General features: G+C 36.5%; 3 protein-coding genes across 5 annotated transcripts; all 3 read right to left on the reverse strand.

Annotated features, from left to right (window-relative positions):
- Positions 1 to 957: 957 nt before the first annotated feature.
- LOC147566641 (polarity axis stabilization protein) lies at positions 958 to 7,101 on the reverse strand. Its single transcript, XM_086653146.1, has 5 exons — positions 6,826 to 7,101; positions 4,084 to 6,171; positions 3,665 to 3,857; positions 1,742 to 2,062; positions 958 to 1,232 (listed from the first exon to the last, which is right to left on the reverse strand). Exons 2-4 carry the CDS (start codon positions 5,664 to 5,666, stop codon positions 1,871 to 1,873), a joined length of 1,968 nt encoding a protein of 655 aa, XP_086509272.1. The 5' UTR covers positions 5,667 to 6,171; positions 6,826 to 7,101; the 3' UTR covers positions 958 to 1,232; positions 1,742 to 1,870.
- A 1,728-nt stretch (positions 7,102 to 8,829) lies between these two features.
- Positions 8,830 to 12,145, reverse strand: LOC147566642 (coiled-coil protein (DUF572)). Its single transcript, XM_086653147.1, has 6 exons — positions 11,973 to 12,145; positions 10,836 to 10,978; positions 10,104 to 10,212; positions 9,838 to 9,997; positions 9,579 to 9,742; positions 8,830 to 9,475 (listed from the first exon to the last, which is right to left on the reverse strand). Exons 1-6 carry the CDS (start codon positions 11,973 to 11,975, stop codon positions 9,107 to 9,109), a joined length of 948 nt encoding a protein of 315 aa, XP_086509273.1. The 5' UTR covers positions 11,976 to 12,145; the 3' UTR covers positions 8,830 to 9,106.
- Positions 12,146 to 16,404: 4,259 nt separating this feature from the next.
- Positions 16,405 to 23,578, reverse strand: LOC147566643 (SLH domain protein). 3 transcript variants are annotated; one of them, XM_086653149.1, is made up of 12 exons: positions 23,498 to 23,578; positions 22,440 to 22,829; positions 22,235 to 22,321; positions 21,790 to 21,975; positions 20,487 to 20,575; positions 19,306 to 19,394; positions 19,072 to 19,175; positions 18,883 to 18,991; positions 18,706 to 18,781; positions 18,515 to 18,629; positions 17,414 to 17,945; positions 16,405 to 16,846 (listed from the first exon to the last, which is right to left on the reverse strand). In XM_086653149.1, exons 2-12 carry the CDS (start codon positions 22,708 to 22,710, stop codon positions 16,705 to 16,707), a joined length of 1,800 nt encoding a protein of 599 aa, XP_086509275.1. In that variant the 5' UTR covers positions 22,711 to 22,829; positions 23,498 to 23,578; the 3' UTR covers positions 16,405 to 16,704. The 3 variants fall into 3 exon arrangements, with proteins under 3 accessions (XP_086509275.1, XP_086509274.1, XP_086509276.1); XM_086653148.1 differs by lacking the exon at positions 23,498 to 23,578 and having other exon boundaries at positions 22,440 to 22,848; XM_086653150.1 differs by lacking the exons at positions 20,487 to 20,575; positions 23,498 to 23,578 and having other exon boundaries at positions 19,306 to 19,402; positions 22,440 to 22,848.
- Between the last annotated feature and the right edge of the window lie 1,757 nt (positions 23,579 to 25,335).

A 25,335-nucleotide genomic window follows, 5' to 3' on the forward strand; every position in this document is an offset into this window, starting at 1 on the left:
AGGTGTGACCCTGTCTCCAAAATATATAATTTAGAGAAGAAAAACATAAAAAAATCAAATGCAATTTTGATTTGCAAATTTTGTGACAAATTGGAAAAAATAAGCCAAAAATTTCATAGGAAACACTGATGGTGTGTTTGGATGGCGGAATCATGAATCCACGGATTCATGAGTCCTTCGGATTCATGATTCCACGGATTCATGAATCCAAGTAATATTTTTTGGCTTGTTTGGCAACTAAGAATCCTATGATTTATTATTATTTGAGTATTTTTAAACGTCTTTAGAAAAAATATGATTTTTTAAAAAAACAATGATTTTGGAAAAAAATAATGATTTTGTAGAAGGAAATATTTTTTTTTTATTTGAAGTTTGAAATTTAGGCTCATTAATCCAAAATCCTAGCAAATCCTAGTGGGTAGGGTGGGATTTTGGTCCAATACAAATTTTGGAATTAGGAATCCTTTGGATTCAAGAGTCCTAGGATTCTTGGTAGCCAAACAGACCAAGGATTCATGATTCCTACCAAATTCCACTTTTGATAGGAATCCTACTTAGGAATCCTGCAACCAAACACACCATGATAATAAATTAAAATAAAAAAAATTTCGTGGAAATTCTACATCAACACGGATTTATTTTATGAAATTTGAGTTTGTTTTCCCAAATTAGAAAATACAAAATACAAACTTAAAAAAAATTTGAGTTTTATCTCAACAATATCATTAATTCCTAATATAGAACTACTCAAAAACTTTTTAAAACAAAAATTGAAGAATTTTATCCTACTCTGTAGATTTTAGGTTGATTCTTGTTTTAATACTTCAGTCGTTATAGTTGTGTCTCCCAATTATATAGAAGTCAAATAAGTCAATTATGCTTGATTGGCATCGACCCATAATTTTTGCCTGACTTAATGTTTTTTTTGCCCATATTGGCTACCATCTTTCAATGATCTTGTGAAAATAGAGTTCTTTCAGAAAACCCCTCAACTTCATAGGGTTCCACAAAGAAGATGAATTCTTTCTCCTGGAGGAAAATTGTACAGTTGAACAAAAGATAAGATAAATAATGTATAAAAAAATTCCAAACTGTGCTCCCAGGCCCGATCCTTCTACACTTGACGACCATCAAGAGCTCTCAAAAAATACAAAATAAACCGAGATTCTTTGGGGCGTGAATGTTGAGCGAAATGTGTTACTTCTTTCTGAATGAAATTCCTTCTTGGGTTTCTGCCACAGAGAAATAACATCAAAGATTACACAATGCGTTAAAAGAATTTGATCAACTTCACCACACCATTGACGATGAAAAGAAAATGCTTAATGAAGTTCGTTAAGATCTCAAAAATAATCTAGGGTGTTTTTGGGTTTTCAAATATACTCCTGTCTAAAGTTTGTCAGTCTTTAACCATTCGACTTCAGATATAAGCAGTTTATTTTTCTGATAGGAACCACTTCAGATATGAAATTTTAAGGAAAAAAACAGTCTGAAACCTATTTTTCTGATAGAAACCACTTCAGATATAAACAGTTTGTTTTATTCAGCAGAGTCTAGCCGAATTATGGTGAGCAAAGCTGACTCGGGCCAAGTCAGCCGAGTTACTCGGTCGAACTCTAGACTCGGGGACTCGGCCAGGCTTGGGCTACCCCAGAGCCAAAAGCTGAGTACTGAGTTACTCGTCCGAGCCAGCCGAGTTGAAATCCAGGGACACTGCAATGGGTACTAGAAAAAATATTACCACTTCCATAGAGTAAAGTGAGGCGATATCAGCACCGAGAGATGACGATCTTGTATTAGAGGTCAACCAGTATCATTGTCATAACTGCTGTTTGACTTTTAGGGGAACGATGATTTCGGAGAAGTATTCTCATCTTGCCATAGAAGGTAGTCCAGGTGTTGGTAATCCGAGTGTATCATGAAGAAGGGATGCCCTCTGTGGGTTGGATAAGAGAAGTTGCTGCATATCAGTAGGAAGAACGCCGTAAACTGCTTGCAGATCTCCTTTCAGCTTTTGGGAAGCTGCATCAGAGTCTTCACTCCCCTTTCCACATTTCAGCATCTGAAAAGCAAAATCAAATGGAAAACAGATATTTGGCTGATGTTAAAGTTTCGACAAAAGTTAGCTTTACTGAAAATCAATAATTGTTAAGTGTGTGTTTCGACTTGCGCTCTGATCAGTGTCAGTTCAGTAAAGATATTTAATTACTGAACAAAAGGGGAGGTTTGGTACCTTGAACCACAACATCTAAAACATCAAGTGATCGTTTTGCAGACTGACTAAATTGAACCAAAAAAAGCAAAGCAGTAGATCCAAAACAAATGCGAAAGGAAAATGTATATGTGTGAACTTTTATTTTATACAGATATCATGTATTATCTATCCAACGTGGAAATTTGGGTACCATTATCCGGCATCGGTACATAGTGATGAATGCGATGAGTTAGAAAGTGTCAAATGGCGCACTGGCGTTAGCCTAGAGAGTTATTTTATACACTCGACTATGTGCAATCATATAGAAGACGTAATTAAAATCTTGCACTATACCCACTAAACTCTTATGAATAGCCGACAAGGTAACCAATTACTTGAGTTTGAGTATCAGATGTGGCAAGGAAAAGAAGCTGAAAGGATGCAAGAGTGCATGTAAGGGATAGCTTCACGAAATTGCATAGTTAATAACCTCATATATTTAACATAATGAGCTGCAACCAAGGGATTTCAGATTTTCTAAAAAAACACTTGGATACGTGGCTGTAAAAACAGTCAACATCAATGTCTGGCTTGTCTTTTGTTAGGCTCCTTCAGTACTTTGTCACAAAAGTTCCAAAAAGATCATCTTACCAGCAATTCTAGTGCAACCCACAGATAGGATGTTATCTTTATTTACGAACTGATTCAGATGGGTAGTGGCGTAAGTTCAAACAACATTCGAACTCTTAACAACGTCAACACTCAAATTCATGCACATAAAACAATTTTTCAGACTCGAAGGTAAGTTATTGAAAGCATATTTAAAGAGATGAGTGATATCTTAATAAATCATGACGCGCATAGAAAATGAAAACCGATTCTCCACAAAGTAGATCTTGTACAATTATGATATTCTCCAACATATAGGAATGTTCTAGAAGTAGACAAAAGTACTTTCTGCGGGAATGGAAGAACGTCCCCACGCTATGTAATTATGTTTATGCTTCAATGTTTAAAAGAAAACGTCATCTAATCTCCCAAAATCAAGAAAGTTAAGTTTTTTTAATAAACTTATAGTATCACAAAACTAAATCTATCACTTGGGTGGTTTTCTTTTTGTCCAGATCTGAATGGCATGAGTGACTGATTGACTCAATTCAATGGCTGACGCGGGCTGATTTTGATCCATTAGGTGATTAGGTCAGATGTAGAATACGTATAAGTCACGATTCCATTATCTTAATTAACCTATGATGACTATTGTACCCTGAACAGGTCAGACTCAGATAAGTCAAATTCAAACAAGTCAGATTCAGACGATAAAAAAAAACACCACCAAATATCTGCCACTCAGATTTTTCAGTATGTGATCCACAACAAACATGATTTATTCCACCACTAGAATCACTAGTCTTCAGTTTACATGGGAAAATGGATGAAACTGATAGACGACCTACAAGAAAGTATTACCTGTAGCTCTCCAAGAAGATGTTTTTCAATAGCATTAAATGAGTCAACAATCTCCAATTCAGACATTTTTGGAATGAATTGTTGTATTTCAGTTCTTAACCTTGCCTGCTTCCACAATCTATGTTGCTCCTGTTCAGCAACAGCACGCCTTCTTTGGAACCACGGCATGAAGTTTTTTCCTCTAAGGAAGCGTCTGGAACATAAACAAAACAAATAAGAACCTGGAAATTAGGAAAGTAGCTCTACTTGAACAGGCTAACAGCCAACTAGAGCAAAATTGCCTAGACATAAACATAATAGAAGAACAACTCAGATAGATACAAGAAACAGATGATAAATATAACTAGCACTAGAAAATCACTAAAGAAAATTGAATGGAAATCTGTGAGACCCCATCTTGGCAGTCCGAAAAAAGTTACCTGTATAGGTCCAGCCAGTTAGCTTTCATCCTCTTTGTTAAGAACTTCCCAGGACCTCTTGCTGATAATGTCTCGAGGAATTCATCAGCATTAAATGGTGGTAGAGGAGGAGGATCAACAAAAGGAGAAGTTGCTTCAGAAGGTGTAGTAGCTCTTAAATATGGACCAAAGGGAGCAAGGAAATTGGTAGTCAGCTCCAAGAAATGCCGCCGCAAGATTTCGTTGTTAACAACCGACATGGACTCTTCAACCCTTGAGGAAATCCCTGCATCAACTAACCTATTCAAGATAGCCGTATCTGGCTTGGTTATGGCAGCATACGTGCTCCATAGAGCTTCCTTGTGTTCTGTCATCAAACATAGAGGGCCATCTCTCCTCAACTTCACCATACTCAACAAATTCGAGGGGGAAAACTTCTTCAATGCCATTTGCGGAAATCCAAATCCTTCTGCCTTACCCAAATTTCTTCCGGCAAAGGATGCCCTGGAAGCAAGGTTCACCCTGCTTGAATTAGGAGCAGGGATACCGACCGAAACAATGTGAGGAATATTTTTAAGAGCCTTGAGGAAGAATAAGTTCGTCACTCCTAGAAGCATAGGAGGGAAAGTGTCCCCTTCATTAAGTGAATTGAGTTGGGCAAAGTCACGGTCATGGATAGTAAAATAAGGCCGAAAATCAACACTAAACAGAAGTGGGGCAACTAAACTAACAAGGCCAGCAACAGCTTCACAACATTGAGGAGGGGTTGGTGATACTATAAGAATAGGCTCACCAATAATCAGGAGTTCCCAAAGCACCCAGAGCTGCAAAAGTATTCCCCTAAATGCACCAAAAAGATCAGCATCGTGAAATAAACCTTGTGGCACCGACTGATTCATAGGAAGAAATGGAGCCATTGAAGACGAAGATTCATCTGACAGGAACCCACTCTCTAATTGCAAGCTATAAGAAGGTGGAAGATTAACTTTTAATGTAGCATTTCCTATAGGAAGCTCCATCGATTTACCAAGTATTGGAGTAGGCCACATTGAGACATAGTACGCCATATGTTCAAGAGCTTTCTTACCAATATCGAAAAACAAAGGACCCAAGATTTGTAAAACAGGTCTAAACACACTGGAATACGGACTATGAGATAAAATTACCACAGATTTCTGTTCGCCTCCTCGCTTTAATCTCTCATCGTGTCTCTGTCTATTGAATACATAACCATACAAATATCTTGGACTACTTGATTTTCTGATTAATTTATCATCTTTTCCACCTTCACCATCAACTAACTCAGAAGAAGATACATCACTAAATAGGACATTATCCCGCCTACGGAACCGAAAGAAGAAAATACAATCATGGATACTAGAGCGATTCTGGTGCTGGGAAACCGAATCAGGGAATGAACTAAAAGCAATTTCAAGTTCTTCTTCTTGAGTAAAACAACCAGGTGGATAACATTCTTCTATAACCTGACCTTGTTCAAGATCAAACCTAATTATACAGAAAGCAACTACCCATTTCCTTAAAGATTTAGGGTCAAGTTTTGAATTTGGTTCCGTTTTGAACGAAAAAGAAGGAGACCGACTCATTTCAATTCATAGATCGAACCAGTTGATGAAATTCTTCAGTAAACAAAAATGCCTAATCCAATATTTATCAACTAGTATTTCTGTTTTTTCAGCTCAAGATTTACTAATCTTTCTACAATACAAACTGGATAAAATGTAAAATTTCTAGGTTTAAAAGTAGAAGAATGTTTGGTTGATGGAAAAAGAAATAAAGAAAGAAATTGAAGATCTATAAAGTGGGATTTTACCTGGTTGTATTGGAGAAAGAACCCTAGTAATAGAACCAATCTGGATCAGTGTTGATAGGAAACTAACAGATTTGGGGATGATTATGATGGGAGAGGAGAGATGCAAATTTATAGTATTTAAAAATGAAAAGGGTGTGTCCTCTTTTCCTCTTCAATTGAATTATTTCTATGGTCTGTGGCCTGGTGGGAATATCAACTTGTGCATTGATTTGATTATGGGATGGCAGTGGGTGAGGATTCTCTTGCACCTTTGACAGTCCACAAATGTCTAGGGCTTTCTGTTTTTTTTTTTTTTTTAAACTGTAAACATCTTATTATTTATGAAGCAAAGTTTACAGAGCGAGAAGTAAAGTTACATCATCAGAGTAAAAGATAAAAAAATATAATTCTAAGCACATCCTCCAACTTGTAGCTTTCAAGGTTGAAACTAAAGCCTCAACGTAAACCTTCTCGAGACTAGCGGTCTCCCAACCAACGTGAGACCATACCCATGATTGCTCAAAGGAAACCAACAAATCTAACGGTGAGCATCCTCTACAACGCAACCTCGATCGACACCACCACTTAGAAACCGGAAATAGATCAGACCATACCAGAAGAAGACAATGAAAAAAGAAATACATTACTTCGTAGAAGCCAAATGATTTCTTTGAAACGAAATCCGAAGATTCCATAATACCCAACCAGAATCCTCTCGAAAGAGAAATTATGTACCGCCACAATCTAAAGAGATCATAGTCAGACACCTGGAGACATGGGATGCTGACGAAACCCAAACCATAAGGCTTGACCAAGCCAGGAATAAGATGCAGATAAACTGCGAAGGGTGGGGGGTGAGGTAGTGATCCAAGATCGGTAAAAAGTGCGGGCAAGATTGAGGCTGAAATAGATGAGCTTACCAGAGTCGAAGCCCATAGTGTTTCCAAAAGGGCTTTCTGTTTTCGATAATTGAGAATTCGTAAATATTGAGGGCTTTCAAATACGAAAATTTAAAAGCTTAGAAATATCTGATACACTCAATCTAGAAATTTGAGAATTCACGAATGTTTAGACATTCAACTAAGACAAAAAAAAAAAAAAAAAAAAGTCTACGAATTTTAGTGGATTAAAATTTTCATGAACATTTTGGTAGAATCTAGTATAATTTGAAGAAAAATATATCCTCCAAAAAACAAAAAGACACATTACAATGTGGATGTTCATATTGCAATATTAACTAATTTATGAGAAATACTCATATGGCCCCCTTCCGTTATAACACTGTCACTCTCTCTCCTCCATCATGTTTTCTCTCTCTGCCAACTCACGCCACATCATCTGTTACGCCACCTCATCACCTTCTTCGCCAGAGGTCGCCGGCCGGCTAAATTTCCGGCCGGCGACCTTCAAAATTTTTTTATTCTCACTCTCTCTCTAAATTTTTTTTTTTTTTAAATTTCCTCTCACATCTCTCTCTCTAAACTCCGGCGAATGGGGTTTCCCTTCGCCGGAGGTCTGTTCGTGATGAACAGACCTGAGCTGTTCGTGACGAACAGACCTCCGGCGAAGGGAAACCCCCTTCACTGCCGGAGTTTAGAGAGAGATGTGAGAGGAAATTAAATTTTTTTTTTTAGAGAGAGAGTGAGAATAAAAAGAAAAATTGAAGGTCGCCGTCCGGCGACCTCTGCCGGAGAAGGTGATGAGGTGGCGTAACAGATGATGTGGCGTGAGTTGGCAGAGAGAGAAACACATGATGGAAGAGAGAGACGGTGATATAACGGAAGGGGGCCATATGGGTATTTCTCGTAAAGTAAGGGGCCAGGCGGGAAGCTGGTCACAAAGTTGGGAGCCATTAGAGAAATAACCCATTAGAATATACTAATTTTTTAGATGTTGTAGTTGATAACTATATGGGAAATCGCAATAATATATGGTTGAATATTATTGAGATGTTTGTATGTTTGAGACTTTTGATAATGATAAATTAAAGATAACAACGCAATGTAAATGCTAGCAACAATCTCATAGGTTGTTCGTTATAAATTATGAATACAACATAATTAACATGAATGATCACAATACAATATAAAAGTTCACAAAAAATCGTCTGAGTGCTAGCAAAAATTAGCAATACATTGCGTAATAACACAGACTCCTAAAATACGAACCATCGTAACCCTGACTCATACTACGATGTGAACCATTATCCTACCATATGAAGCTTCGTAATACGTTTTGAATCTTCAAACTCGTTAGGAATATCTATGTTCTTTTTGTTGAGATTCATGCTACTTTTTTAAGCAATAAACTTTGTGGAAAGATAGTAAGAACACATCTGATTTAAGCAATTTTGGAATAGATCTCAGTAATTTGCATAAACGAAGATGACAAAAACGCAGATCAGACGACCTTAGTGATAAAAAAAAAATCCATTTAATGTGATACCTCGATCTTCAATAATTTCTAGATAGAATACTAGCTTTTTAATTAATGAGGAGCTGTAGAAATACTAGGTTTCATTCATTGAAGAAAAAGGAGAAGAATACGGTTGTTTGGAACAGATGGATTTGGAGAGAGAAAAAATGGAATGCTAGCAAATCTGCAATGGGAGGAAAGGAGATGACATGGGCGTAATTCAAATTTTGGGGAGGCAGGGCTGTAATTTCAAAAAAATTGGATCTCCTTCTAATTAAAATTTGAGGTGGATTATTGGCTGATTTAACGAGCCAAGAGGGAATTTTAGCCCATGCACGGAATTGCAAATATGTTCTTTTTCTTTTGCCCACCAATATATGTACACAAACAGATCTCTGGTTCTCTCCCATTTTAACATATTTTGTTGATCCAAAAATTGGTAGGAAGGAGAAATTCTCTAGCTGGTTAAAGCTGCAAATATTGATTCTTCATCTGCCAGCTTCATTTTCCAATGAGACAATAACTAGTAATAGATTGAGACATAAATAGAATGCAAATGTTTATAAGAATATCTGTCAACCAACTTCAAAGCTTAAACAAACTTTCAGACTTGACTGCATAATTTCATTCAGGGAAGGTAAAAATATATCATCAAAGCGACTCGCAGAAGAGAGAGAGAAAGAATTAGACTCGCAGAAAGAGAGAGTTAGAGAGAAAGAAATAGGAGGATCCTATGTACATAATGCAAGGAAGCGCACTGTTTGAACACTTAATCTACAGATAACAGTTTTATCACACTCATGCCTACAACGAGCTTCATTACATTTTTCTAGCAGCCACAATTGTTTTATTTCGGCTATTGCTGTTACTGGTAAATGTTCGCTCCATCCATGAGGAAGGCTTAATCCCCCCAGCAAGCAAGTTGGATGCTGATGCTGCTTTTATTTTCCTCCTCTTTGACTCTAGCTCCATTCGCCTTTTATCAGCCACTGAAGAACCTGCTGAGTCTGAGAAAATTGACGCAGCTTTGATCAAGGCTCGCTTGTCTTTTGTATTCTTGTCAAACTTGGAAGAAAATTTAACACGCTTTGCCACTGAGTTATCTTCTTCCGATCGAGGGAGCAATCGTATTCCAAGGCCCAATCTTTTAGAAGCACTTTCCTCTTCAGCAACTCTTTTCTTTTGATCCTGGATAACCAAAAATTGGAGAGGAATTAGAAATAAACACAATGGGTAAAAACAACAAATCAGTTTTAAAAACTTAAGATTAAGCAAAGAGGTATCTACATACTCTAAGTCGAGTTCGAAGAGCTCTATTGAGGGAGTAGTCGTCTGAATGTCTGGAATCAGACACTCGCTGAAGGCGAACAAGTACTGGTTCAGCTTGTTTCTTCTTCTGCAAATCTTCCTCTTGATGTTCAAGACGGTAGAACGGATCTGCAAGCTTTCCCTTTTCTACAAACATGAGTTTAATTCAAGGTGGTCAGGATTCAAATAAACTCAGTGAACACAATAGATTATTTTAAAGTGCATGATAATTGAAAGCCCACCTTCTTCTGCTGGGAGTTCAAATGTTTCTGCATCCTCAATATCGTAATCCTCGGTCTTGCGTTGGGCTCCACTGGTTATAACATACTCGCAGTTTTTTGGATCCGTTTGGATGACAATCACATTTTTACAACAAGCTGCCTTCATTGAAAAGCTCCATATCTGACGCAAACAAGAGAAGATTCATTATCAACCTAATATTTGACAGGAAAGTAACAGTCGCCCACAGGGTTCAATCTATAATTTTTCAATATCTTATGACGCTTACCTTTGTTGAGTAATAATTTCCCACTTGTTTCTTTTCTGCATTAAATCTCACACCCTTCCCAATCATGGAATTGCATCCACCACACCATATATTGAAAGGCATTTCGAACCTGAAACAGAAATTGTATTAGCTTGAAACAGACCACTGGATAAGTTTTGAAGTCAAATAACCATTTTTTTCATGGTTTATAATGTACATTCGTAGCTAAAACACATTCTGTCAACACTAGACCACCCACCAATAGGTGATTAACTCAGCACCTTCTGCAGGTACCGGAAGGATAGGGAGAAAATTTCGTTGGAGGTTAACTATTGTGCTTGGGATACATGATGGAAGAGACCAAAAATTCAAGCTATCTGACTTTTCTCAAAAGAATACAAGAGAAACAAGAATGTCCATAAAGTTGGAGTTTCACAACATTCCTAGGTAATTCCAAAGAAATAATGTTCTTTTTAGCAACTATAAGCACATCGAAAGGTTTATGAAAATTCAAACACAGAATTTACCCAACTAAGGAATAGTTTAACTTATAAACATAACCCAACTTACAAAATATTAAAACTATCCATATTAGAACCAAAATCAATACTTCAATACTTATTTACCCAAAATTCATCAGTCTCATGAGTTCCTTTAACCAATACCAAAGTTTTTCAAGAACCTGGCTTGGCGGCAGTTACTAATAAAAAAACTTAAAGGGCAAAAGTAGAGAAGGTAAAGATTTCTTTTTACCTTATGATCAAAATGCCCTGATCTAGCTTTCTTGCACGCTCCCTCAGAGCATGTTGCCCGTTGAACTTGTTTAAGGAACCCTGATTTGGTGTCCATTCTGGGGGGTAATAGAAGTTATCTGCTCTAGCAGCCGCAAGCGAAGACTGCAACCAAAAGAATAAAGTATTAGGACTAAAAACACCACACAGACACAAAAAAGGAAGGTAAACAAGCAAACAAACCATCTACTAGCTTGCTCCAGTGAAACCAGTTATGATAAAAAGTAGTAACAGTAGAGTACCAGTTCTACTTCTACAGGTAACACGACAAATGGTATAAATAAAATAATAACTATAGCGAACTGGCCACAAGTGCAGACTCGATATGTACTATCCATATTTTGTATTCACTCGGCCCATATACACATGATTTAAATTCTAACTGTTCAGTAACCCCTCTGGTTGAACTAACACGCAAATTTCAACTTTATTGTCTAGTTAATTCGCATGCAAGTTTGATAAGCCTGTCTTTGATACCCAACTCCCAATCACATCACATAAAACGTAATTAGAAGATTTATTTGAAGTGTCGAACAACGTCAAGCAAGTGCTTCTCTACTTAGTGTGAAATGCAAATGATCAAAAGGTTTATAGGAGAACATGGGTGTTATTCCAATAGTCCCAAGGTTCAACAAGACGATTGATGTTGGTTATCCTATTCGAGCTCTAATAAAATCTATTAGGACCCTTCATATGATACCATTAAGTTTATACCTAAATTTTACTTCACATAAAGATTGAGTAATTCGTCTTATACAAATTCATAAATAAACAATCTTTGGAAGTTCAAAATTAATATAAAAGGCAGATTCAAAACCAGGAAAAGATTTTGGTTCTCTTAAGAAACTAATCATCATCGAAAGAAATTAATTTAGTCCCTACACTACCTATAAAGATATCTAATTAAGAGATCACGAACAAAACTCATAGCGAATGAAAAAAATAGATGAAACCCTAAAATCAGAAACATAGAAGTAGAGAAAGATCTCTATGTGTTGAAACCCTAATTTTGGTTGAAATTCATAGTTAAACACAATAAAACGAACTAAGAAAACCTAATAATGAATTTTACGAGGAGAGAGAGAGAGGTAATACTAACCATGTTTACCGCAACGAAGTTATCAAATCAAAGGAAGGGAGGTTTCAGGGTCCGATCTCTGACTTCTAAATTTCTTCTCTTCTCAAGAAAGAAGATCTAATCTAAAAAAAAAAAATTTACGCGATTCATAAAGGGAGAGCCGGCGAAATATTTATACGTCCAGGCAAAATACGCGTGTACTTAAATTTTATAGGCACTCCAGATATGAGCCTGGGTAAGGTCCTGCCGGTGAGTGATAATCCGCGGTAGGACAATCTATCTATAAGGAGGGCTACGGGCCTACGGCTTTAGGTTTAAAATAAAACCCAAAAACAATGTAAAGCCCAGACATAATATAAAATAGGGTGGAAGATTTTATAGGCATTGCATTTTCTTGTTAAAGACAAATAGGTTAAAAGGCAATCCAACAAAGGGTTAGTGGTAATTTGGTCGATGAGAGACAATATCCACCTTCCTTCTTCAACTCACAATTTATTTATTTATTTTTAATTCCTTCTTCTCATAAGAGACAATGTCCGTTTCCCGACAGAAAAATATAAGAGAAATTAAAAAAAAATTCAGTTAAGGTCGTCGGCCTCCTATGGCGGACGATTTAGTCAACTTTTTTTTACCAAGTCTCCACACATAGTATTTTTGTTAAGATTAAAGCACACATACTAGAATAGGTATTAGGGAATAGATCAAAATACCGACCCCGTAAGCAGTGAAGTGGATCACCAGGGAGATACTTTCATCATTGTCCTTGGTGATGGAGGGGAGCACTTCTTTTTTTGAACATGTGAGTATCCCACTTAAATCGGGATTAACATTATAGCATCAAATGCAACCCATTTAGTATAAGCAAGAAGGACTTAGTAGTTACTAGTAGTATTAAATAAAGGTCGCGGCTTTGGGGAATAAAGAAAATTCTCCGGGGAATAAATTCTCGAGGGAATCCAGATTTTTTTGAAAGTTCTCCGGGAATACATTTTTATGGGGAATACAAAATGCATTTTTATAAAAGTTCTCTTCCATCTCATCTATTCTCTCTGCCACTTTATCTTCTCGCCACCTCATCATCTTCTCCGACGAAGGTCGCCAGCCGACCAATTTTCCGGCCGGCGACCTTCAAACATAAAAAATTAAATTTTTTTTTCTCTCTCCTCTCTCTCAAATTTTTTTTTTGTCCTTCCTCTCTCTCTCTAGAACAGATCTTGAGAGAGAGAGAATAGGTCTGTTCGTGAAGATCTACTCTCTCTCTCTCTAGATCTAGAGAGAGAGAGGAAGAAAAAAAAAAAAATTTGAGAGAGAGGAGAGAGAATTTTTTTTTTAATTTAATTTAATTTTTTTTATGTTTGAAGGTCGCCGGCCGGCGACCTTCACCGGAGAAGATGATGAGATGGCGTGGAGATGAGGTGGTAGAGAGAGGTGATGAGATGGAGGAGAACACCCAAAAATTAGAAGTCCCTTAGCAATAAAAAAAACATAAAAGTCAAACTTATTTGACTAGTTTTAAGAAAAGTCTTTATTCCCCGGAGAATTTTCTTTATTCCCTAAAGCCGCGGCCTAAATAAAACCCTAAATTAAGATTATAAAAAACTCCTCAAACGAAAGAGAGATTTAGTAGGGTTTGACAATGGATTTTTGTATGACCCACTTGTTTCTTAAACGTCAAGGAAGCTTCATTGGAAATGGGTCTACTACCCTCACTTCTTCTCCTCCCCCTCCACCCCCTTGAGCAAACAACACTGTTTTCTCTCTCTAAACTAAATCTCTTTTTCTTCTCTCCTTTGTCAACTACCCATTTAAGTACCCAATAGAAATTAAGTTGAAGTCAAATAAAAGCAACAAACACACCCACAAATTTCAACCTCTACCATTTCTCATGCTTCCACCTCCCATAGCTAACTAATACAGTATACTCCTATGAATTAGTAAAAGCAAATCTCTCTCTTTCTCTCTCTCTCTCTCTCTCTCTCTCTCTCTCTCTCTCTCTCATTAATTACATTCTCATTTCTCCATGCTTCCTCTTTTCTTTCTTCTCCCTCTTGATCATCAATACATATTATCATGTACTCTTACAAGATCTCACATTTCTTAATTATCATTCTTTATGTTTCTCTTTTCATCTTCTTCTTTAATCATAGATGGAATAACTTATTGACTTCCAATTGCAACAACAACAACAACAACTCATCTAAGACTAGTACTCATAATAGAAAAGTTTTATCAAGTACTAAAAAAACTAAATTTGATTTCACAAAGTTCATCAAAAGACATCAAAATCAAGTATCCGCTCCGCTAGTCGAACCAGACTCTCCTGCTGGAAGCGATCAGATTGATTCTCGTTACGGAGTAGAAAAGCGAAGAGTTCCGACAGGTCCAAACCCATTACACCATTGATGATGATGATGATCAGGTTCTCATGAACTAGTACTACTTAGTATTATAATTATCTGTTGATTAATTAATTTTAATCATCTCTGTTTAAGGGTTATAGATATAATATGTTTAGTAGTACTACTACTACTTGCCGGATCTCATATACATATATACATAAATTAATTGTTTAATCCAATTCTTTCTTTTTTATTAGAGTTTTGGGAAACTAAATAAATTTAGAGATCCAATTGAGATAACTCATTTAAAGGATTTAATAGAAGATAAATGTAAATTAGAGTTTAATTAATTTCAGGATTTTGTTGTGGGTTCTGTAATTTCAAGTTCTTGTGTTTGTTGATTTTATTTTTGTACAATTTATTTTATTTCATGAGATGAGTGTCTTTTGTTGCCTGAAATATTATTGTTCATTTCTTATAATTGGATTAAGCTTTAATTCATTACTTAATAAGTTAGTTTTAATTGATTTAGTACAAATATAAGTTATTACAATAGTATGTGAATTCATTTTCCGCAATGTATAGCTCATTTCTACGAAAAAAAATCATTATCTTTTAACTAGCTTAGGAGCTTAGAGTTTTCTATAAAGGTCGTTTGTTTCTAGGTATCTCGCTATATTGAACATTGGTAAATATTAAGTTTGTGTCCGTCAATCTGAATATTCTCAGGATCGGAATTCAAGAAATCTTACCGATCTTTCATTTAAGTTGCCTTCTAAGTACTACATAGAAAGGTATGAACAAAAAAAAAAACTTGGATGAGGAGGCACAGGAGTTGCTGTGAAGGCACGGCACAAAATGGGGAGTAACAAACATAGTGGAAAAAATGATTTACAATGTTTTAAGTTAAGGTGGAAATTTTGGAAGGACTCTGGTTTAAAGATCGTTTTCCTAATATTCCTTTACCACTAGATATTAATTCACACCTTTTTGTTCGAATGGTTGACAAGTTGGTTTTCATCTTCTAAATTTTGGATCCTAAACACGAATTCATACTCCTTAAAATAAGTAGAATTTTTTTTTAAAAAAAATAAAGATTTCTTTGCGATTTCCTAGATGTCATATTAACTTTACAATCTATTTTCTGTTGATCTTGTCCCTTTACGAGAAACACTTTTAACTACAAATAACTTCAATTAATTTTAATTTCGAATAGGTACATTATAACTTCTTGAAATCAGTTCCACCACATCTTTCCACGATGTTCTCCCCCTTTTGACTCCTATACACGTTTCTACACTTTGCAAAGTTATATCCCATTTCATTTTTCATATAACAATCAGATCAAAATCATGAATCTGAGATATAGCTGAAGATCAAGGTGTATAATTGGTGTAAGAAGATTAAAACCATGGAGGATTTAGCTGGTATATTGGAGGTGTAAGACTAATTGAGAAAGTTAAGAATGTTAATTCTGTTGAGTTAGATACATTGCAAACAGATAATCATGAGAGGTTAGTATACTATGAGGCCCTTAATGTTCAGTGGACTTTGTGCTTAATTAGGGCAACTCTTTCTTTAATTTCATTTACAATTCCTACCTTTTTGTGTGAAATGATCATGAGAGGGTATCATTGACTTTCAGTGAAGAATTTAGTGGGAGCAATATATTCATGATGGAGATGAAGATTCACCAAATGAATTAGAGAGATGAAAATGCTTTATTTCATTGTGAACTTTACAAGTGGAAACCACTTCATCTATGTACATATATGGGAAGGGTAATTCAAAAAGTATATATGTATATAAATGTTCATATTTTGGGTGGATCTAGTTGAAGTTTTTCTACAACTATATATTGATGGCTCATAGCATAACTTTTTCGCTTAAGCAGATCTGACTTGATGAACTAACAACAAATGGTATTTTAGAGGGTTTGCGAAGCCGAAGTTAGAACCTTCCTATAAATAACCGTAAGATTAGTAACATCGCTTGCCAAAACGTAGCCGAATTGCATAGGTGTAGGCTGTCTTTTGAGTACCAAAGGTTGACAATTTTGTGACATGCACAGAATGAATCCAAAGAAAGAAAATTAAGAGGGGTAAGAGGGGTACGAAAGAGGCTAGATTTCACTATATTCATAAAGTACTAATTGTTTAACAAATGTAGGAGAAGTAATCTAAATTAACCAAATATATTTCGACTTTCATCCTGCCCAAGGACAAATAGGAGGGAGTGTCAACTTCCCATAGATCATTTATATCTTTTAACCCATAAAATCTTGAATACAGCGACAAGCATGTCTCAACATTCACAGAACCCCTTGTTTAGGTTAACAAAATAGTTTTTCTAGATGATGATAATATGCATTATTTGCTGAGGGGCACGCACCTTGATACCTACTTGACACACATCTATCCTGAATTATGATCAGACGCAGTGCTTTCTACACGGCCTTTCTCTTCAATACTTGGCTCCCATCTCCACCTCCTTCCAACTTCTTCAAGAACCTTCGCTCGTGCTTGATTTCGTTTCGCTTCTTCCTCCACCCAAGTTCTGCACAATTTTCATTCAACCGTTAGGACTATCATTTATTATCCGGTCCAAACATATTACTATTAACAAAGTAATTAAGAAGTGTGACTGATTTGCCTTAAGTTTAGTAGAATTTTTTTACTATGGTGCCCAACATACATCTCCCCTGGAAACCAGAATATCGTAACTGTGCACGAACAATTGATGAAAACACATGCTGATACCACCTCTTATTAGTTCAACTGAGAGAAAATCAAGTATAACTTCAAGTAGTGGAACCGAGCAGCAGTTTTTACCAAGTCAAAACCGATAATTGAAATGTGAAGTGGCTCCGAAGGCTTCCAATTTTAAGATATGAAAATAATTATGATTTGCAAGTATGTAGTAGACAATAACAACTGTTCATTTGATTGCAACATATGCTATGTTGATGAAAACAATTATAATTCTACCAATTAGTAAAACTAAAGAAGAGATGATAACTCCAATTCTCAAAACAACAAAATGTATTCATTTAGTTTCTATAATTATTATTTCACAAATAAATAAATAAAAGAGGCGGGAAAGGAAAGGATAGTAGAGGTGTACCTTAGGATGCGGAGTGCTTCTATTTCAGCTTCTAGTATCGATTTCGCTTCAATGATTTCATCTTGCTTAAATTGTATATTGGTAGACATACTATCTACATCTTTCTGCTCTGCCGCTAAATTAGCTCTCTCAGCAGTGAGCCTATCTGACATCTCATTCACTTCTTCCGTGAGGCGGATGAGTAATTGTTTCTGACACTCGAGCGCTGTTTTCTCTTTCAAACATTCACCCTGCCACTTTTCTTGAACATTCTTCTCCTCCTTCAAGTCTAGAATTGCTGTTTGAAAATGCCTCTCCGCCTCTAAAGCACACAATTTCACTTCATTTATCTTCATCTCCCAATATCTCTGTATGTCTTCTCTTAATAACAACTCGGACTTAATTTCTTCCATCACCACTTTGCGTGACAAATCCTCCACTTCCATTCTTGATAAGAAAGTATTAATTGCTTTGGTCATCCTGCCGCTTGTCAGTGTAACTGCTGCTTGCGCTTTTGTTGCAGGTTGTTGTGGTTGAAATCGTCTTGTCTGTCCTGAAAAACACAAGGCAGTTCGAGATACTACATGCGAAAAACTAAGAAACATAAAATAAAAGGATGAGTATGTGATAAACTGTATTATAACAGTTGTCTGCACAATTTTCAGATATGCTAATATTTTCGCCAATTAAGCAAGGCTCGCTACTAGTGTAATCGAGAGATCGCGGGATATTGGTTATCAGGAGAAGATCAAAACCACATGTATATCCTCAGCCAGTAACGATCGCGGGAATATATCACACAAATGTTAGTAATTTCCATTATCGCATACTAAAAGTCTAAAACCTTACCAACATTCAACAGCTAGCGTGGAACCATAAGATGAATAAACCACCTGAGCTTCATCTCGCTCACCATCATTCATACTAAAGATCTAGACATTCGACAGTTGATTACATTTATATTTGACAGCTGAAATAGGCTTATAGGATAACTAATACTATCATGAATCGTCTTTTTGATTAACAATGACTAACTTGAATCATTCCTGGCAATCTGGGATAATTTGGCTATGGCCACTAACTCACTACGTACTAGTCCAAAACAAGGCAAGAGAGACATACCAAAGACTTTTCTTAGGACACTGTTGTCACCAGCCATCATGTCCATGAGCAGAGCTGCTGATGCATCTTGACCGATAGCCTTCAAATCCATTAAACCAACTTTCTTCCTTGATATCTGGACTGTAACCAAGTCAGCTTTAGGAACTACAAGGAATGTTAAGATGACAAAACACAGAAAATAGCTATGTTACCTTCTCGTCTATTTCCGGCATGGATAAATAATCTAGTTGGGCCTTCCAGTTTAACAAATCAAACCGAGAAATAAAACTGCAACACCACACAAACTTTGTCAGTCAAGATAGCTAAGCTTATTTACAGATTTATAAAATTAAATTATCAGACCCTAGTGAATTCATACAATCAGGTACCTCTCAGGTGAAAAATTAACCCGTCCCTCCCTTGAGGGACCATCCAAATCAGAAAAACTAGAAGACCTGCTTGACAGCTTGCTGCGAACAAGGCCAGCCTCTGCAATGGCTTTTTAAAGAGAGGAAGTTGTTAATATTTATTGCTAAACCGTAAAACCTCATAACCCAAAGTGGAAACTGTGACCTCACATTGTATTGACCAAAAATCTGGGTCCTTGATGCTCACGTCGTCAAATGCTTCAACCAAAGATCCAGAAAGTAACATTAACGGTGAGATCTTATGCTTTGGGTTCCTTCAAAAACCACAAGTGAAGAAGTAAATTACAGAGGCTTGACGTACTTACATACACAATCTTTTACGCAAATTATTGCTTTAGGTACTACAATGTCCCTTAAGTCGGAGCATCTATTTATTTCTATTACCTTTCCAGCACTACATTTGCTTTGACTAACCATCTAGCGTATTCCCTCTTGGTGCACAGCTCATCTGCTTTGACGTCGTCTTCAACAATCTGTATACCTTGCATCCAATTTAGATATCAAACTCAGACCTACATTTAAAGGTTCATTGTTCTTCTATACAGGTTGAACACAAAAAGACTTGCCGCAATCTAGCAATTAAGGTGGACAAGCTATTTCAAATGAGGAGAAGTCTGCAATTGTAAACCCTTCTTATAAGCCACCATCGTATGTTACGCTGTTGAACAGGATGCCACAACATATAATGACGTTAAGTTGTCAAGTTGGACGGTACATAGAAATCCCAGTTCCCTGGATGGCTACATTAACAATTCAGACGTCTTTTATGCTCCTACGAGGGTTCTACCTCTGCATAGGCGGGCCTTAATCGGGGGTGTGATAAGCTGAAGATTACATTACAGACCTTGGTAGTCTAATGTCGCAAGATTGTTCCAGTCATGCAGAGAATATTCTTATCCTTGATTAGGTTTATATAGCCTCCTTATATTGTATTGTGTTGTTCAAAAACGAAAAATAAATAACCACTAAAATACAGAAGTTCGGAAGGATAATCTAAAGATGAACTCTTCAGTGAGGTAGCCTAAATAGCAACAGGAGATGCAAGACATAAAAATCCTTTCTGTGGTACAGAGAAAGAAGACTAAATGCCATTTCAAGTACTGTTCTAGAACATATTACTTATATGAACTCTACTTTTATGATATCTTCATGTTGCGGCGTTTATTCAGCCATCAAACAATCTTATTCGTGTTATTTATTTTTCATTGACGTTGGGACTTATGTCATATGCTCAGGGCAACGCTTCCAGCATTTCTGCCCCGCATCATGTAGTTATGCATATCAGTCGTACGCAGAAACCCCTGCCTACCATACCTCCACTGCTCCACAAAACACAACTATTTAGGAAGGTCAACAACTATAGCATAAATAAAGTTCGATTCCTACACTCGTTTGAATGCAGAAAACATATAGGTAAACCAAGAGCAGGGAAATTTGACGCAAGGACCTTTTCGTGCAAGATGCCAACAATGCCAAGAACATATCAAATAGTTCAGCATGGTTAAGGAAAGACAAATTCAATGTTGGTTATTTCTATGTAGGGGGAATGATTAAGGGTATCAGACCTTCATTTTCTTCAATACCAGTAGAGCTTCCTGTTGAGTGGAATCTACAGTAGCTGGAATGACTACTCGTTTGATCCTCTCAGCAGATGCTGCAGTAAGGAAGGAAATAACCATTCTCAGACAAGTTAGAATGTTTCATAATGATTTGAAAAATATATCCCACGATTGGCATTTTTATACAACAACACAAGAGATCTGCCTATAAAGGATGAATTAATTATATGACAGCATATATGTTATATTGTGGACCGTTTGGTTTCAGTTTTTTTTCCTGAAACATCGAATGAATTATAATAAAAGAATAAGCATATGTACAAAGACTGACCCAAGAAGGACAGGATGCAAAATTTATAAATATATGTTATAAAAGCATGTCCTCTGGGCAGACTCCTCCCAATTAAACACAAAATCCTGATACAATTTAAGTTTTGCCCATCTCTGAATTCTGCTCCAGTGGAATAAGGGCCCTTCACTGACATTAGTACACTTTTTGCATTGCAAAATCTATTGTTCTTCTCCTTCCAAATAGTCAACAAAATGGCTACTGGTATAAGGATTCAAGTTTCCTTTCACCTTCACTGACATTACCACTCGTATTTAGTACACTTTTTGCATCGAAAAATCCTATTGTCCTTCTCCTTCCAAATAATCCACAAGTGTATAAGGATCCAAGTTTCCTTTCCCCTCCAAGGTAGTTTCAATCCTTTCCACTGCTCTATAAAGTATCTGCCTCGGACATCGGGACGCACCCAGTGATTGACATAGAACAGAAGTAGTAAAATAGTTCCAGATATCCCTAGTGAAACTACAGTGAAGCATAATTTGATTCACCAATTCCGCCTCCATCTTACATTGCGGGAATCTACTAACAGCGATAACAATCAGGCTCATATCATAAATGGACAATATGCTCCATTAGAAACTAAGCCACAGCTAACCAGCTATGTCCAAAGTTTCTCACTCTAACGCAGCCCCTTTTCCAAACACTAGCATCAACCGAAGAAAATTCCCTAAGCTCTGAAATGTGACCTCGGTGCTCAAAACATTTAGATGTTAGGCCTTCATGGAAGATTTTAAAGAACCTGAAAAAGTAGTTTCGCAGTCTGGTTCCATTCTACAGTTCATTTCAGTAAAATGGCTAAGTTTTATAAAACCTATTTCAAAAGAAAATTCTAAAGAAAAACTGAAAATTTCTCAGCTGAGCAGATTGGGGAGAAACTTTTTTTAGTAAGTTTCCACCAAAATTAGCCTTCAAAAACTAATCATTTATAGGTGGAGTAAGTAGTAGCCAATAACAAGGTACCTGATCCACGAATTTCGATTAGTTCATCATATTGATGTTCTGCGCTTGCATTGGAAACTGTAGAACTTGGCTCGGACGCATTGGAAGCAGAAACTTGACTAGCAACTTGACTACGATCTTTGGAATCAGATTTGATTAACATCCTTTCTAATGTGTGCATGGGAGAACTAAACTGGAACTTCAAACCTGCAAAAGTAAAAAAAGAATCTATCTATTCAAAACCAATTTCCATTGAAATTAAAATCCATATTTCTACACACTTGACTTGTACAATCCCATAGCCCTAACTTTTAAGGAGTTACTGGCTTTGGGGAGGTTACAATATTATCTTTCTACTCTTCAATTACTAATCATAAGATTACAAACAACATCAAGAGTCCAACACAAATTCAACTTAGTCCCTTTTGACTCCCCATGTACCAATACAAATTGAAAAATTAAGTACCTTTCCTTGATAATGAGTAGTGAGCAATGGCAGAAAGCAAGATCACAACAGAAGCCCCAAATCCCACTAAATAAAACTTCGAAACCCCTGAAAAAGAAAAACAGTCCACTAACTCTCGGAACCCTAATTTTCCACAAACGATACATAATTGACAAGATATAATGAAGAAATAAAAGGCAAATAACGAAAATAGAAAATCAAAAACCTTTCTTTATGTCATCCTTGATCTCAGTTTCAACAATTGCCCAACCCCCAAAATCATCATCCTTGTTGGGATTCGTTTCAGAAGGAAACCAAGAAGCAGCTACAAGTTTTCTCTCACTAACGGATGCATATAAACGTATTCGGTGATGCTTGGGGATTCCGAAATTTGTAATTGGGTTTGAAGGAAGAAAAATGGAGGACAAACCCCAATGGGGATGGTTTTTATCGATGAAGAGAGATGGCGATGACGAAATTGACAAAGAGTAGCTCATTTCTATTCAGATTTTATCGAGTTTCGTAATCAAAATATGTACTAGTACAAAATTAGGTTTTCATTTTTGTATAGTTGATTTGGGGAAGTGATAGTAAGGATTTTTAGGGAGCTACGGAGCTGTGTAGTGAAGTTTAGGGGTGGGAAAAAGATCCGGAAGACCGCTATCCGACCCGTTCGACCGAGAAAAAAAGTGTCCATGGACACCCGATGGTCATAACGGTCAGTGTCCGACCGGCCCGAAAGAATTGGCGGACGGTCACGGTCAAAATTCTATGTCGAAGGACCGACCGCTAAACCGACCGGTACGAGTGACCGAATAGTTTGCCCGACTAAACTGTCCTCATTTTTAGAAGTTGACCGTTGAATTTTATAGACATATGAATATATGATGATCGTTGGCTATAGTCATATAATCCTCTGGAAGACCAAACATTAGTGCATGGCTTAATTATATCTTGTCAAATGATGATCAACTGTGTTTTTTCTTTTTTATATTTACTTTTGATTTCTTGGCTAAACATCTTCATTTGTAAGGAATTTTGTTTGTGGTAATAAAAATAAAGTTCTGAATTAAGTAAATTTATTGGAAAGTCCGGATCGAGACCGTCCGGTGTCCGACTGGACCGGTAAAATAAACGGTCTTGGACGGTCAATGGACAAAGAATTCTTGAGAGTGACCGTCCGAGTCCGCCCGAATAAATATGTGGTCACCAACAGTTTATGTCCGAGTCGACCGGTTCGATGAAGTTAGAGTCCGATACCGACCGGTCCGGACCGATTCCCACCCCTAGTGAAGTTGAGGAAGTTCTAAAGAGACATTTCGATGTGGCTAATATATGGGCAAAATAAAATTTTAGAAGGACAACAAATTTTTTTTTTTTTTTTTAAATTTCTATGTATAAAACAATAATAGAATATAAATAAATTATACTTTAACCGATATCTTTGACGATTTATTTTTTAAGACCAAGTTATTTTCATTTCTATAAGAACCTCCTACAAATCTTATTCTTTCTTTCTTGTTTTTTTTTTCAGTTACTAACTCTTTAGATAGAGAAAATGTGAGAAGATCATTGTTGAAGTGTTAAATCAACCAAATCAAAGACACTTATTAATCATGATGGAAGAACTACCTCAAAGAGAGGGATAATTTTCTTTTAATCAAACCTAGAATTTTATTATGCTAAATTTATTCTTCATCGAAATACTTAGATTTTTGTTGAATAATTCTAAATATCTTTGGTTTTGGGAAAAGACTTTTTTTTCTGTTAAGGAGGAAAAGACTTGAGCTAAGTTCCTAAAGTTTGGAAACATAGAAATCAAGCAATTTGCTGGTTGTTAAGTTTCCTTGGTAAGAATTCTGTTTTATTTCAATGAATATTAAGTACAATTCTAACTCCATTTATAGGTAGAGTTTAGAAGAAAACTAAAGTTAGTTATAGACTAACAGAATTCTGTTTAGTTAGTTATCCTAACTAATTCTTTATTTGTTACAGGTGCCTATAGACGTTTCTTGTTGTGCTTGACCATCTCACCAGACTTCATGGACTACTTTGACTTGGACTTGGACCGTAACCATAGTCTTCATTGACTTTGACTCGAGTTGACTGTATAAAAGATAATGTCTTTGCCCTAATTTCATTACATCTGATTCTCTCAAACCCTAGTTCTTACAGCCCCCCTCAAACGAATGGGGAAGAGAGAGACGATGAACCATTAGTTTGGATCTCAACTTCTGAAACAAATCAAAAGCTAAACCCTTTGTGAAGATGTCCGCTACTTGATCTTGAGTGGGAATATGATGAACAACAACCAATCCTTCCGAAACCAGATCCCTCACATAATGAAAATCGACCTCAATATGCTTCGTTCTTGCGTGGAATACCAGATTGGAAGCAAGGTATTTCGCGCTTATGTTGTCACAGTAAAGCTTGAATGGTTTTTGTAGAGGGAATCTAAGCTCGGCCATCAGGTATGAAATCCATACAACTTCAGTTGCCATTGTTGATAATGCTTTATATTCTGCCTCGGTAGAGGACTTTGCTACTGTCGCATGTTTCTTTGAGCTCCAAGATATGATGTTCGACCCTAAGAATACACAGTACCCAATAGTAGATTTTCTGGAATCAGGACATCCTGCCCAGTCTGAGTCTGAGAAAGCTGTAATTGTTGTTAGATCACTTGGAGATAATCGAACTCCAGAACCAACTGAGCCTTTTAAATACCTGAGAATCTTTTTGACCAAAATTAGGTGAGTTGATGTAGGGCTATGCATGAACTGAGCTGTGTAGTTCACAGCAAAAGAAATGTCTGGTCTGGTTAAGGTCAAATATTGAAGAGCCCCAACCAGACTTCTGTATTCAGTTGGATTGGAAAGAATTTCACCATTGTGAATAGATACCCTTTGTCCACTAGACACAGGAAGCTTTGAAGGCTTAGAATTTAATAACCCAACTTTCTTGAGAAGTTGTAGTGTATATTTATTCTGAGTTAGCATCATAGAACTTGAAGGTTTATCATAAGTAACCTCTATGCCCAGAAAGTATGATAAAAAACCCAGATCTTTCATCTTGAATTGTCTGCTAAGATCAGTGATGAGAGTACTAATTTGAGTATTTGAACT

Source organism: Eschscholzia californica, unplaced genomic scaffold, assembly GCF_041429995.1.
Source record: "Eschscholzia californica isolate CP2 unplaced genomic scaffold, dmEscCali1.0.p SCAF_1, whole genome shotgun sequence".
NCBI lineage: Eukaryota > Viridiplantae > Streptophyta > Magnoliopsida > Ranunculales > Papaveraceae > Eschscholzia > Eschscholzia californica.

What these genes read in the sequence shown, in the direction of transcription:
- LOC147566643 (XM_086653149.1), bottom strand. Translation starts at nt 22,710, where the DNA reads ATGAGCTACTCTTTGTCAATTTCGTCATCGCCATCTCTCTTCATCGAT. An exon ending in CAAGGATGACATAAAGAAAG is followed by an intron (nt 22,322 to 22,439) that starts GTTTTTGATTTT and finishes TTTCTTTTTCAG; the next exon opens with GGGTTTCGAAGTTTTATTTA. An exon ending in GCAAATGTAGTGCTGGAAAG is followed by an intron (nt 19,176 to 19,305) that starts GTAATAGAAATA and finishes TGGTTTTTGAAG; the next exon opens with GAACCCAAAGCATAAGATCT.
- LOC147566642 (XM_086653147.1), bottom strand. An exon ending in GAAATTATTACTCAACAAAG is followed by an intron (nt 9,998 to 10,103) that starts GTAAGCGTCATA and finishes TGTTTGCGTCAG; the next exon opens with ATATGGAGCTTTTCAATGAA. An exon ending in TGAACTCCCAGCAGAAGAAG is followed by an intron (nt 9,743 to 9,837) that starts GTGGGCTTTCAA and finishes TCATGTTTGTAG; the next exon opens with AAAAGGGAAAGCTTGCAGAT.
- LOC147566641 (XM_086653146.1), bottom strand. Translation starts at nt 5,666, where the DNA reads ATGAGTCGGTCTCCTTCTTTTTCGTTCAAAACGGAACCAAATTCAAAA. An exon ending in AACTGGCTGGACCTATACAG is followed by an intron (nt 3,858 to 4,083) that starts GTAACTTTTTTC and finishes TTTATGTTCCAG; the next exon opens with ACGCTTCCTTAGAGGAAAAA. An exon ending in ATCTTCTTGGAGAGCTACAG is followed by an intron (nt 2,063 to 3,664) that starts GTAATACTTTCT and finishes TTTGCTTTTCAG; the next exon opens with ATGCTGAAATGTGGAAAGGG.